The sequence below is a fragment of the Mesocricetus auratus genome, unplaced genomic scaffold (assembly GCF_017639785.1).
Source record: "Mesocricetus auratus isolate SY011 unplaced genomic scaffold, BCM_Maur_2.0 Super-Scaffold_100019, whole genome shotgun sequence".
In the NCBI taxonomy this organism is placed as follows: domain Eukaryota; kingdom Metazoa; phylum Chordata; class Mammalia; order Rodentia; family Cricetidae; genus Mesocricetus; species Mesocricetus auratus.
The window spans coordinates 3657775-3671344 of NW_024429200.1; the positions used below are offsets into that span (position 1 = coordinate 3657775).

At 51.3% G+C, this 13570-nt stretch overlaps 1 protein-coding gene across 1 annotated transcript in view; it reads left to right on the plus strand.

Moving 5' to 3' along the window:
• Window positions 1–532: 532 nt before the first annotated feature.
• The window catches only part of Kiaa1549 (KIAA1549 ortholog), a 129463-nt gene continuing 116425 nt past the window's right edge, over window positions 533–13570 (plus strand). The window contains 1 exon segment of the mRNA XM_040728537.1: window positions 533–855. Within this exon segment, the coding sequence (XP_040584471.1) occupies window positions 714–855 (142 nt within the window). The 5' untranslated portion in view covers window positions 533–713.

The window sequence follows — 13570 nt, forward strand, 5'->3', positions numbered from 1 at the left end:
GCTCAGCAGCCCTTTTCTGAAGACTAGTAAGCTCAGGGCAGTAGGCCCAGGTCTCTCCAAAGAGCCACCTTCGCCAGGTGGCAGAGTTCTTTCTGGAGAGGCAAAGGATGGGCAGAGATGAGCGCCCCCTCCCCAGCCCTTTCCTGTACACCGGCTCCGGGGAAGAGAGCACGACTTCTTTCGGCTTTGTCCGCTCTGCAGCCCGGTAGCTGCCCGGGACCTTGGCTGCCCCGCACCGCACACACACCTGCTGCCCGTTCCGCACGGGCGGCTCAGGGGGAGCGATCGCCAGCATCCCCGGGTTTCCGACGGTTCCTCCAGAGCCTGCCCGGTGCTGTGCGGGTGCGGGGCGGTGCCGTCCCGCGCTCCCTCCGAGGAGGCGGGCCCTGGGGGAGGGCGGGGCCCGGGACCCGCCGCGCCCTCCGCCGGGCTGCCCGCAGGCAGGCGCCGGGCCGGCCGGGAGGTGGTGCTCGCCTCCCCGCGCGGGGCCGTGCGTTGCCCGGCAGCGGCTGCGAGGCTCGGGAGGGGGCGGAGCGGCGCGGCCGGCGTGCAAGCGGCCCGTGTCCTCCGATCCGGCCCGGCCCGCCCCCGCCTTGCCGGCCTCGCTGCGAGCCGGTGTGCGGCGTCCAGTCCCCGCCGCAGCGGCCGCCCGCGTCCCGGGCCCGAGCGCGCCCAAGCCGGGGGCCGGTGTGCCGGGGAGTCGACGCGTGGCCATGGAGTGGGAGCCCCGCGCCAAGGTTGCGCTGCTGCCGGAACGGAGCGGCCGCGGGCCTTCCTCCCGCCACCGCCGCCCGGGGCTGCTGCTCCCCGGCCTCTGGTTGCTGCTGCTAGCCCGGCCGGCCTCATGTGCCCCAGGTAAGCCTCGCCGAGCCCCCCGGGACGCGGCCGCCACCCTGCCCGCCTTCGCTGCCGCGCTCGCCACTCTCTGACTTCCCCCACCCGCCCATCCTCTTTTATTCTCCGCCGCTCCCTCGCCCTCCTTGCTGGAGATGCTTTCCCATTCTTCCTGGGCCCAGCAAATAAAGGCATGGAGGAAATGAATAGATGCAAAGGAAAAGAGCGAGCGGTTCCTGACCGGTCTTGCTAAAAAAAGGAAAAAAAAAAAACCGTCTGCAGCCTAAGCCTCCCGTGAACCATGTTGCCCGAGGCGGGTCTGATTTCTGCTCTGAAGATGCCTATTTTCTTTTTCCCCTTTGCAAAATGCGGGCACTGGAATTGTGTTTGTGCACAGTCGTGTGAATGTGGCGTAGCGAATGTTTTGGGATACTTTTATTGTTGGGCGAGGGGGTGCATCTGGTGTGTGCTGTAGAGCCGTTGTGCATTGCCCTGAGCAGCCAGTGTTTTCCCCAGATGCAGGCAAGCTGGCCGTGTCCCCCAGTGCACCAGGACACAAAGAACATTCAAAGAAAAATCTCTTGGAAAGCGCCCTGGCCGCGGATCTTTCCAGGGAACTAGCTATTGGTAATGCCTTTACAAAGGCATTACAATGGAGTGTGAAAATATTTTGAGTCTCAAGTGTCAGGGCATGAAAGGAGTCATGGTTGGTTTTTACAATAGATGCAATTTAGTGACTGTTCATCAGCATGGGCTTAAGAGACATGATTTATGAGGCGTGTGGGTGGGTTTTGTTTGTTGAGGAAATGATTCAATTCTTGTTGTCTCTCTGAAATGTTTGTTTGTCCATTGGAAGCATGGCCTGGAGACCATCTCCGGGGTGACACACAGGCCAGCCTGCACGCTCGTGCTTGGTTACTTTGTAGGTAGGAAAGGGAATGTGGAAGGAGCAGTTGAGGGTGGAAAGCTCTTCACCCTGCACAGGAAAAAACGGAAAGGCTGTGAAGGCAGCTCAGAACCACCCCCCCCCCCTTGTGGGAGCAGAGCCAGAGGACTGCCAAGTGGCTTGAAGGAAGTGGAACACATTTGAAGGTGTCCCCTTAGGCCTGGCTGTAGGCTTTATAACCAGCCCCACGAAGGGGATGGTGGAGTCGAAGGCAGGAAGGGACTTGAGGGAACATGGGATGAGACAGCTTCACTCACTCATGAGGAAACTGAGGCAAAAGCAGCTTGCTCAAGGTCACAGGCTCGATGGTGAAGGGAACTGCTGTTTCCATCCGTTCCCTTTGGCTGTTCTTGACCCCCAGACTGGGTTCGTAGCTATAGCCTCCAGAGATTCCCTCTAGCTGGGTGGAACCCTGTCTCGGGGAACCACACCAGAGGCAGAGTTGACAGAGTGGGTCTCTTTTAGGCTGTGTACGCTGGGCACCAGACTTTGCCTAAGCTTCCACCTCTCGGTCAGTCTCAGTGCATGAGGGCTCAGTCCTGGAGCGTGCTCTTGTCTTTAGTCAGCAGAGAAAGGTGGGCTCTGCTGGAGTTGTCCGTCACAGGACCTGACTCGGCAATTGTCTCCACTGACATGCGTGCCTGGTGTTGCGTCTCATACATGTTACCTGGTCACGCTGGGGCTTAGGCTTTAGGACCCCTACTTCACGGAGGAGGACCGGAGGACCTTAACAGGTGTTTAGGAGAGTCTGGCTCCAGACTCTATGATACACTTAGCTTCTGGGGCCCCAGTGTTCTCCCAGATGCGTATTGTCATCTGGAAATTCTGGAGAGCTTGTAGAAGACCAAGTCATTTTGCTAAAGTTAAAGTCAACAGTGGGTCGGTCTACACTGCTTCACCCTTCTTTAGAAATCCTTTTCTGTTTCCCTGCTGCCCCTAATCCATCTATGCAACCCAGAGACTCGAAGTGTTATACTTTCCTTCTAGAGCTGCCGTCACGGAGGCAGAGACATCCTTTCACTGACTTGCTCGCTGGGCTTCCCTAGTTTGCACAGCTGCTTTGGTCAGGAGCACAGAGTGAGATCCAGTGTGCATGGCATCCAGCCTCAGGGACCCCACTGCAAACACGAAGCCGGTGTGTAAGCCGGTGTGGACGTTTGTACCCATTCCGAGTGAAATGCTAGGTGGAGGGTCTTCAGGGATGACCTCTTGATGGTGACCTAATTGCAGGCTCTGGGAAACTAGCTTGGCGGAGGGTGGGTGGTTTGGTAAGATGCCTGGGTGGCTTGCGGGATGCCTGGGCATGGCCAGTAGCTGTTGATCCTGGGATGTGGTGGTACCAGGACCCTCTCATCTTAGTGATGCCCGGGCATGGCCAGTAGCTGTTGATCCTGGGATGTGGTGGTACCAGGACCACTTTCACTAGCAGTGTGGGCAGAGAGGCTTTGCTGAGGGCTGTCCTAGGGGTGCAGGGGGTACCTTAATCCTGTCTACAACCCCTCTGGGAGGCAGCAGCCCCTCCTGTGTTTGGATGGTAAGCCCCCTGCTTTAAGCAACTTCTTCTTTGGTTAATGGAGTTGATTCTTCAGTGAGATCTCTGCGCTGGCTTGCTCTGTTGGCCATTTCTATTTCCTTTAGTGTTTTAAATGCACATTTTTTGTTTTCTTTTTAAAGAAAACATTTACAGGTTTGGTTCTGACCTCACTGCTGTGGAAACAATCTTGGGGACTTATCTTGAATGTAGTGCTTTTAGGTAGCCAGCCAAGCAGCCACAATGGAAAAGGAGAGAATGCACTCCATTCCTTACTCAGAGAGAAATCTATTTAAGAATTATGATCATCATGAAATTGATTGTGGCAAAAAATTAATGAAAGGTGCACAAAACAGTTGGTAGAGCATTGGGTAGCATCCACAGGCCCCTGCTTCAGTCCCCAGCACAAGAAAAGGGGGCTCACCCACAGTTCCACAGCTCATAGATAGCACTGTAAATGGTTAGGTTCTGTTTTTGAGGTAGAGTTTTGCTATAAAACCCAGGCCTTCCTATGTGGACCAGGCTAGTTTTGAACTGTGTGACAGATCTGCTTTACCTCTTGTGTGCTGTGATTACATGTGTGCCACCATACCTAGTCCTTTTTCGTTGTTAATATCTGGAAAGTGAGAAATTATATGCATAATTGTATTTATTGTAGCTACTCATAAACACATTTTTTAACATAATTATTTTGAGCTGCCATAATTTCTTGTTGTTGTTAGATGGTTTTCTCTGTGTAGGTCTGGTTGTCTTGGAGCTCTCTTTGTAGGCCAGGCTGGCCTGGAACTCACAGAGATCCTCCTGTCTCTGCCCTCTGAGTTCTGGGATTAAAGGTGTGCACCATCATCGACCAGCCAAGCTATCCTAAATGTTATGGTGAATATCTATACAGACAAGTCTTTGCCCCTCTCTGTTTTCAGGTATAAACAGGTCTTTATTTTTAAGCATGTATTTGTAGAATGGGAATGATAATGTGACTAAATTGTCATATGTACCAGGCAGGCCTCCTGTGTTTTGCTTGGAGTGTGGATTTCTTTGAAGACGCTCAGGATGGAGTTGTTGAATGAATTAGTTTTCTGAAAGTTGTAATGCTAGAAAAACAAAACAAAACAAAATGAAAACCCCAGAAAATTATGTAGTTGATGTCCATCATTATATCCATTGATTATTTAGTTGTTAATTTTAATTTTGTTTTGAGTCATCCTCTCTCTATATAGTCCTGGTTCTCCTGGAACCCATTATGTGGTCCAGGCTAGCCTCGAACTCACAAAGACTCTCCTACCTCTGCCTGATATGCCAGGATTAAAGGCATGCAACACCATGCCTGGTTCCCTTGATTATTTTTAAACACTTTTGTTACCTAAATTTGCAATACATTGTTTTGATTTTTACCTCTTACATTTCTTTAGTGTTGAATTTTTATTTTGTATTTGTATTCTTTGGATTTTTTTGGTTGTTCCCACTATCATATTCCCCCCTTCCAGTGTGTTTTCTTTTACAATTAGCTAATCAGCTAATTAACTTTTGGAGGCAGGGTCTCGTATAACTCAGGCTGGGCTGAAGCACCCTGTGTGGCTGAGGATGACCTTGAACTCCTCCTGACCCTCCTGCCTCTACCTTCCCAGTGCTGGGATTGTAGGCATCACTGTACCCCTCTTACTCATGCTGGTGGTTAAACCCAGGGCTTTGCGCATGTGAGACAAGCCCTCCACCAGCCTCTTCTTTTACATTTTGCATTGTTAAAAAAAAGTTAGTGTGCTTGGTGTGCGCGCGCCTGTGCTTGTATGTGCCATGCCGAGTGTGTGGGGGTTAGCGGACAGCGGCACCCACTTGCTTCTTCCTCTCTTCCACAGGTTCTGGGGACCAAACGCAGGTCGCCTGGCTCAGTGCCAAGTGTCTTTACCTGCTGAGTCATCTCACTGGCCCCACTTTTTTATATGATTCTGAGACACAGAAGTGTGAGGTTATTGCGATTAGAAAAGCCTGCTTTTTCTTTGTATAACTTTCCCCCTGCATTTGTGCAGTGGCTTGTTTAATTTTTATCCGTCTTGATGGGCTCCTGGTCATTCCAAGGCGAGTATCTGTAAGAGCCAGTTTAGGATTGTAAACAAGGGCTTAAGATGTGTGCAAAAGGTGATGATTCCCTCTGCACCCCGTTGTTTGGGGCTGGGGAATGCTTGTTGAGAGTTTAAACTTCTGGGACAGAGTGTGGTATTGCAAGCCTTTAATCCCAGCACTTGGGAGTAGAGGCTGGGGTATCTTGATTTTGAAGCCAGCCTGGTCTACATGGTGAGACTTTTGCCTCAAACAAACAGGAACAGAATCCAAAACAACAGAGGGATTTAGATGTCTGGAGCTTTTCTTCCCCTAAATTCTAATATTTTGGTAGTGTCTGGGGTCTTTATCATAACAATTTAAAGCTCATCTGTAGGGATTTAGTACTTTGGAACTGCTTTTCTAAATAGTGTGAACCCATACCGTGAATATTAATAGAGATAGATGTTTTATGACTTACGGTTGTCTTTTTTATTTTAGGTTTCATTTATGTATTTTAAGTGTATGTGTACAGGTGCCCTTGGGGACAGAAGAGGGCATCAGATCCCCTGGAACTGGAGTTACAGGCAGTTGTAGGTTCTGGAATTTGAACTCCAGTCCTCTGTAGGAGCCGCAAGAGCTCTTAATGGCTGAGCCAGCTCTCCACAGCTGTCTTTTTACCATGAGAACATTTGAATTAAGCCATTCTGCTGAAATTGATTTTGGTTTTTCTCAATGGTTTTGGACTTCACTGGGCCACAGGACTCGGCTTTGGATCCCTTCTGGCTTTGGGTGCCTCCCTCAGGCCTGAAAACAGAACCCTCTCCAGGGAGCTGTTAAAAGTCATCAGGGACCTGGGAACAGGGGTTTTCTGTCTGCCCTGGGTGGTAGCAGCAGCTAATTACTGTGGTTATAATTACACCAGGTGGCTTTTCTTAGCAAGGAAGATGACTGGCGGCATCTGTTTGCAAGTTCTGACCGCCAGACATTCACGTGTGCTTAGGTGGCGGGGTTGCTGGACAGATGAGACACCCAGGGTGTATACCCTTCTGCCCATCACTTCCTGTGGGACCACAGGTACGCAGTCCACATCGGTGGTGCAGAGATGAAGTTCCCTTTTGGCTTTCTCGGATCCCTTGGAGATGTATAGATGCAACCGGCCTCTTTCAATCTTTGTCCGTTAGATGTGCTAGGCCAGTGATCTGCTGAAGATTCCTCTTCTCGTTGCATTAACAACCAAAAAGAAATTTTTATCCTGAGACAGGGTCTCCCTATCTCAGTTGGGGCTGGCCTTGAACTTCTAAACCCTTGTCTCCACCTCCTAAGTGCTGAGATTACAAGTGTGTCCCTGGTTTATATGGCACTGGGATTAAACCCAGTGCTTCATGCGTGCTAGACAAGCACGCTGGCCCAAATCTCTTTTAAAAAACCGTATGCTGGTTGTCACTCCTATAACCACAGCCTTCTCAGGAGGCTGAGGCAGGAGAGTAGAAAATTTGAATGACAATAACCTGGTGGGACCCCACCTCAAAGTAAAACTGCAGAAAGGGTGGGGCACCCTAGCTCAGCAGGATGATGCTTGCTGCCGAGCCGATGACCTGAGACCCACGTAGTAGGAGGAGAGACATGACGCTTGGGAAGTTGTCCTTTGATCCTCGGATGTTTTACCACACACATGCACACACTCAAACAAGATGAAAACATAATAAATAAATACATTCTACCAAAGACGGGGTGGGGTGGGCGGGGCTTGTGTGAGGCTGGGATTGTAGCTAAGTGGTACGGCGGTGGCCACAGTGGTGGCCTGGCATAATTCCATTCTCCCATGCCTGTTCACAGTGCTGTAGGTGCCGAGCACCGTGGCCCGTCGCCCTCCGGTGTCTGCTCTCTCTGGTGAGGATTCATGCGTCTGTCTCAGTATTCACGTCCCTGCGGCAGCACCAGCCCCTGGTGGATAAAAATTCGCACATTCCCACCCTAGAAGTTGTCAATTGAAACCTGAGCTTGCCAAGTTCCTAGGTTGTTGTGCACCCCACCCTTCAAGTTTGAGGGGCTCTGGGCATGGAAGCAGTGCCTTCAGTTCCGATCTCTTGGGGCTGGGTAGGGTCAGCCCCCGCATCCTCTCCCCTAGTGCCCTAGGTCTCTGTCCTCCCTCAGGACCTTTCCCCATCAACTTTGCACAGTCGGCGACTAAAGGCCGCACTCCCTATGACAATGACGGCTGCCCCGGGACTCTGCCGTCTTCTTGACAGCCATTAAGCAGGTGTGACGTGAGGTCTCCGTGCGGATGTGCCTTGCACTGCCCCAGTGGTCACGGATGCTGAGCAGTTTGGCATACCCCTTGACCATTTTTCCGTCCTGAGAACTTCCTGTTCAGATCCTTTGCCCTTAAACCGACTAGGAAAGCGCTGCTCCTTTTAGGCAGTGCTCATGTGCTGTTAACTGTGTTGGCATGGATACAGTAGGTGATGGGCATTCTGCGTGCCGGCGCTGCAGTGTCCCGGCGTGGCTACTAAAAGAGGTGGAGGGATTGAGGGACAGATGCGGACCCCGAAACCTACCTTCCCCAGATGGATCCCCGGCTTCAGAAAGGCTGTTTCTCAACCCAGGGGATTGGCAGTGTTGGAGAGGGCCCAGGCGAACGCCCACTGTTTTGCGCTCTCGCTGTGTGTGCCCAAGACGGTGAAATGAGAGTAAGATGTTCAAGAAGTAAAACTGACATGAGCTGGTCCTGGGGGAGACAGATGTTGCTGCAAGGGGAGGGATAGAGGGCAGGAGTGGGATTTGCTCATCTCTGGGAGGGGTGGGAGCCAGGGCAAGCGTGAAGAAATTCGTTCTGGAGAGGAGGAAAACCAGAAGAGACCCAAGCGGTGAGCTCTGGAGGACGAGATGCCCTGAGTGACTATTCATGGAGGGAGGTAGGTGTTGAGAGAGGGTGAGCGGAGGTGGAACCGGGAACTGGGAAGGTTCTGCTGCTTTCCGCAGGAGAGGGGAGGAATGAAGGAAATGCCAGTCTTGGTGGTCGGCTGGGTGGCTCCTCTGGGGACCGAGCAGGTGGCAGGAGCTCTGAGTTGGGATGGTCAGAGCCAGGGGAAGGCAGCGTGCGTTCCCTGTGGTGGGTTGGGCGTCCACAGCCCTGTGCCGTCATTTGGAAACTCTTGCTGAGGTCTTGTTTTTGCTCCTCTTGTTTGGGCCTGTGGAAAGAGGCCTTCATCACTTAGTGTTTTGGGTGCGGGGATTAACTTTGGAGCCAGACAGTCTGAAAGTCTGTTTGAAAATGCTGGGGAGTTTTCAAAGGGTGTTTGAATGTGTGTGTATGTGGGGGGGGGGTGAAAACATACAGAACAAATGATCTTATGGAGTCAGCTTTAGGAAATGTGGGCAAAATCCAGGAGCCCAGGGCTCTCCGCTCCAGTGTGGTCCCCCAAACAAGCAGAGTCAGCGTTACCTGGGAGCCTGTCAGAAAGTCAGGGGCTCAGCAGGAGTGGTGGTAAGTGCCTGAAATCCCAGCACTCAGGAGGCAGAAGCAGCTAGATCTGGAGTTCAAGGTCAGCCCCAGGGACACAGGGAGCTAGAGGCCAGTCTGGGCTACGCTAGAACATGTTGGAGAAATGTCCCCCAACCCCAGCCTCCTGGGTGAGCTAGCTACCTTTTAGGCATCTTCACATAATTCATGTGTTCCCTGAGGTTGGGAAGCTCTAGCCTCAGCAGTTTCTTGATGAGCTTGGGTGCATTTCAAAGATTTTGGTTGCTCCCTAATTAGTGGGGAGTCCCCAAGTTGCTGTAAAAGCTCAACCCAGATTTCTGGGGAAGTGGAGGTTAACAGGCTGAGCTAGCGTCTGGCTGGATGTGGTCACAGGTCTGCTCCTGCTCCAAGCATCTCTACTGGGGACCAGTATGACCTAAGCTGTGTGGATAGAGTCAAGTGGGCTAGCAGCTAAGGATTATAGAAACCCTTAGAGACAGGGGAACAAATGGTGACCGGTGGGTGTGGGTGGGCCTTCAGCTCCCAAGAGGGAGGAAGTTGTGGCACACTGTAACATGGGTGGACCTCGAGGAATTACGAATGACACCAGCCAAGGACAGATGCTGGATAGTTCTCCTTAGGCTAGTTGCTGAGTATAGTGGAAGTTTTAGAGTCAAGTCTGAAGGGTGGTAGTTACCAGGGCCTGGGAGCCAGAGCATGGAGAATTGTGTCAAGTTATAGAGCGTCAGTTTCCTAATGGGAAGTGTCTAGGAAATTGGCTGTTTAAAAAGGGACAATAGTGGTGGGGTGGGGCCTAGTTGTTATGAAGTAGGAATGACCACCAGACCGATCCTCTGTGGTCTAAGCAGGCGAGGGGAGGCCTTGGGAACCCCAGTCAGAGGCAGGCGATGGGCATGGGGTGGGGGACAGGTCATCAGCCGAGGACCTGATGGTAGCAAGGTCTCCCTGGATCCCACGGCACTAGCAAAGATCTCCAGACTGTTCTCCCTCAGGTCCCCTCACTTGGTTTGACCTCTCCTGCCTTCCCACCTTGGGTAGTTGAGGTTGAGGGCTGGGCTGGGCGAGGTAGCTGGATGGAGGGTTGGCGTTTTCACCCTGAGCCTGCATAGAGGCTGAACAGAGCCTGAAAAAAATAATATCTTTTTTTTTTGTGACAGGGTTTTGCTATACTCTCAGATCTAAGTGATCCTCCTGCCTCCAAACAGTGTTAATTTGTAAAATCCCACTGTTCTTCACAGCCCTCGGACCTGGGCTTTTCCATGTTTTTATGTGTTTCAAGGGTTACAACAGCTTTATTGGTTTCCTTCCCTGATTGTAAAAACAATATGCATTGGTTGCAATAATTAGTACTTGCTGTTCCCTGTGTCTGGAACATTCTTATCTTAGATGTTATCTACAGTCCCTTCCCTTCCTGCTGGTCTCCTCTCAGCTCTCACATGGGTCAGAAGAAGCAGTCTCCAGCAAGAATGCTTTCATCGCTGCTAAGCGCCTGCCTACTTTGGCCTGGACCCGACACTGTCACCACCTGTGTGTCTGTCTGTCTGTCTGTCTGTCTGTTCTCAATCCCCTCCACTAGACCACAAGCTCCAGCAGGACAGGCTGGCATTAGAGTTTTTTGTTTTTTTGTTTTTTGTTTTTGTTTTTGCGAGACAGGGTTTCTCTGTATTGTTTTGGAGGCTGTCGGTCCAGCCCAGCCTCGAACTCACAGAGATCCGCCTGCCTCTGCCTCCCGAGTGCTGGGATGAAAGGCGTGCGCCACCACCGCCTGGCTGGCATTAGAGTTTTGGTTTGGGCCCTCAGGCTGAACCACATGTCGCTAGGTGGTGGGTACCGTCGGCAGGGAGAGCGAGGAGGAGAGGACTTGGGGGTTCAGTCCGGGGTGGTAGGGAGCCCCATTGCAGGGTTAGTGAGTTAGTGTGCTGTGGTGGTCAAAGTGCCGCCAATGGAGGGCCTTAGACAGCAGAAGCCGCGCTCCGTGGTTGGAGATCACAGAGTTGTCACTCCGTGGTTGGAGATCACGGAGTTGTCACACTCCCTCTGAAGGTGCGAAGGCTGGTCACTCTGGTTGCTGTGGCCGTCCGTCTCTGGCTTCCTGCAGTATTGCTCCGCCTGCCCTGTCCGTCATTTCAAACTTTACCTTTTGTAAGAGACTGGTCATGAGGGGTCAGTGGCTCACCTACTCGTATGTCTGATCTCACATCAATTAATGCTATCTGTGGTCATCTGTTTTCCACGTGAGGTCATACTCGGAGGTTCTCGGGGTTAGGACTTTGTAGGAATTTTTTGGTTCAGCCTGTAACAGTAATATTCAAACTAAGAGCTGAAGGAGGCAGAGGACCCAGCCCAGAAGGTCTTTCAGGGGACAGTGTTTCTGGCAGAGCATGTGGCCATGCCAGCCTTAAGACAGGAAGTCATCCAAGAGTGGGCCACAGAGGAGACCCAGCGGGGATGGATGGAGGGTTGGCTGTGAGAGGACGAGGGTCCTGGCTGGAGGAGGGTAAGAGGGCTGTCATCAAATGGGACGTTTGTGTCATCAAATGGTGGGACTTTTGTGTCATCAAATGGTGGGACTTTTATGTCATCAAATAGTGGGACTTTTGCGTGCATGCGGGAGGTTTGGAAAAGTTACAAATTAGCAAACAAAATCACCTCGAATCCTACTGCTCCAGATAATGGCTGTGGCATTTTGGTCTCTCTTTAGTTTTTCACACATGCAAGCGCACATGAACACACACACACACACACACACACACACACACACACACACACACCCCAAGCGGTCGTATTATATCTGACATGTTGCTTGGGAGTTTGCAGTTTTCCACTTCACGCTCCATCGTGGGATCTTTGTGTGGTCAGGAAGTATGGGTCTGCGCTGCAGGCCAGTTCACTTGGTGCTGAGTATGTTCTCTGATGCACTTAACCAGGCTAATGGGTTGTAATGTATTGCTTTAAACTCTTGAGCGTTAATATTGTACATGCATCTTTACACACGTTTCTAGTAACTTCTGCAGGACAGATTCCCAGAAACAATACTCACTGGCCTAGGCAGGGGCACACATTAAACTTTGATGTACCCTGCCAAACGGCTCTCTAGAAAAGCTGAAGCAATCCACATTATCTCTAGCAATGAGTCAGAGGTACCAGTGCTGTCCCATCCGCTGAACAGAGCCGGTTACCCGTCTCTCCTCTTTGCTAAGCTCCAAGGTAAGACACATCTTCACAACAGTTGCATTTCTCTGACTGCTAATTGGCTTTGGAGGAGTTCCCCTTTGACGCTCTTTCTCTGGTTTTCTGTAGAAATCGCAGGGCTGAGGGACTGGAGAGAGGGTTTAGTGGGTAAGAGCACTTGGTGAGTAAGCATGAGGTGACCGTGAGTTCAGGGACCCAGCACTTCTGTAAAAACACCTTTTATACTAGTAAGCCCAGAGCTTTGGGGGTGGGACTGGGAGAGGGGCTAGGGCTTGCTGGCTGCCAGCCGAGTTCCAAGTTAAGTGAGAGACCCTGACTCAAAAGGAGCCATAGAGCAGGGCACCTGACGTCTTCTCTGACCTCGGAGCACGTACACAGGTGTACATGCACAACACTCAACTCAGACCCCGGAGCTGTCCTGGGGAAAGCAGCCATAGCCAATCCAAGCATGGTGAGAAGCACCACAGCTCTTGTTTCACCCATGGGACAGCTCTGTGAGATAGGTATTCTTGCCATGCCTGTTATAGGAGTGAAGTCAGACCCCAGAGGGTCACCAGTTTGTTTAAGGTCACACAGTTAATGAGTCCACTCAACCTACGGGTGGGTGTGCACACCCCAGCCAGGCTCCTGAGTTAGTAAATGACTCTGCAGCATCTCCCACGAAGGTATTCAATCATAGGCTTTGCTTGTTTGGCGGAGTGAACTCGGTACTCAGGTCCAGCACAGAGACCCATGCTGGTGGCACAGTATAAGCCTTGGCTGAAGAAGGTCACAGAAGGTTCACACCAAACCTCTGTTGAGAGAAATGAGTAAGGCAGCTTTGGAAAGCTACAGACTGTATGGAGAGTCGTTTTTGTTTGTTTGTTTTGGTTTTTCGAGACAGGGTTTCTCAGTGTAGCCCTGGCTGTCCTGGAACCCACTCTGTAGACCAGGCTGGCCTTGAACTCACAGAGATCTGCCCGCCTCTGCATTTTGAGTGCTGGGATTAAAGGTGTGCACCACCACCACTCAGCTTGTTTTGTTTTAACAACTGAACATTTAACAGTAACAGTTTCAAGAAAAGGAAAGTTCCCTATACAGAGTGCATTCTGTTTCTCCCAGCCTGGAGGGCAACCGTCTGTAGTGTTGGATGACATTTTCTCCCCTCATTCCCCACTTTCCTGGGACCTGGATTGTAGCCTTGTGGTTTTGGTAACATTGTTACATAGATGGTGCTGTTTCTCTGTGGTTTGTTTCTGACGGCTTCCTCTTTGATCATGAATTAGGATATGCCTCTGGTTTAAAAATCAATTTCTTAAATTAACTTTCCAGTTTTGATGGGAGGAAGTCAGTGCCTTCAGACAAGTACCGTGTTCAGAACCCAACAGTGGGCCTAGGGAGATGGCTCAGTGCTTAAGAGCACTGGCTGCTCTTGCAGAGGGCCTGGGTTCAATTCCCGGCACCCATGGGATGACTTATAACTTCCTGTAACTCAGTCCCAGGGATCTGGTGTCCTCTTCTGTCATTTGTGGGCACCAGGCATATGTGTGGTACATAGACATACATG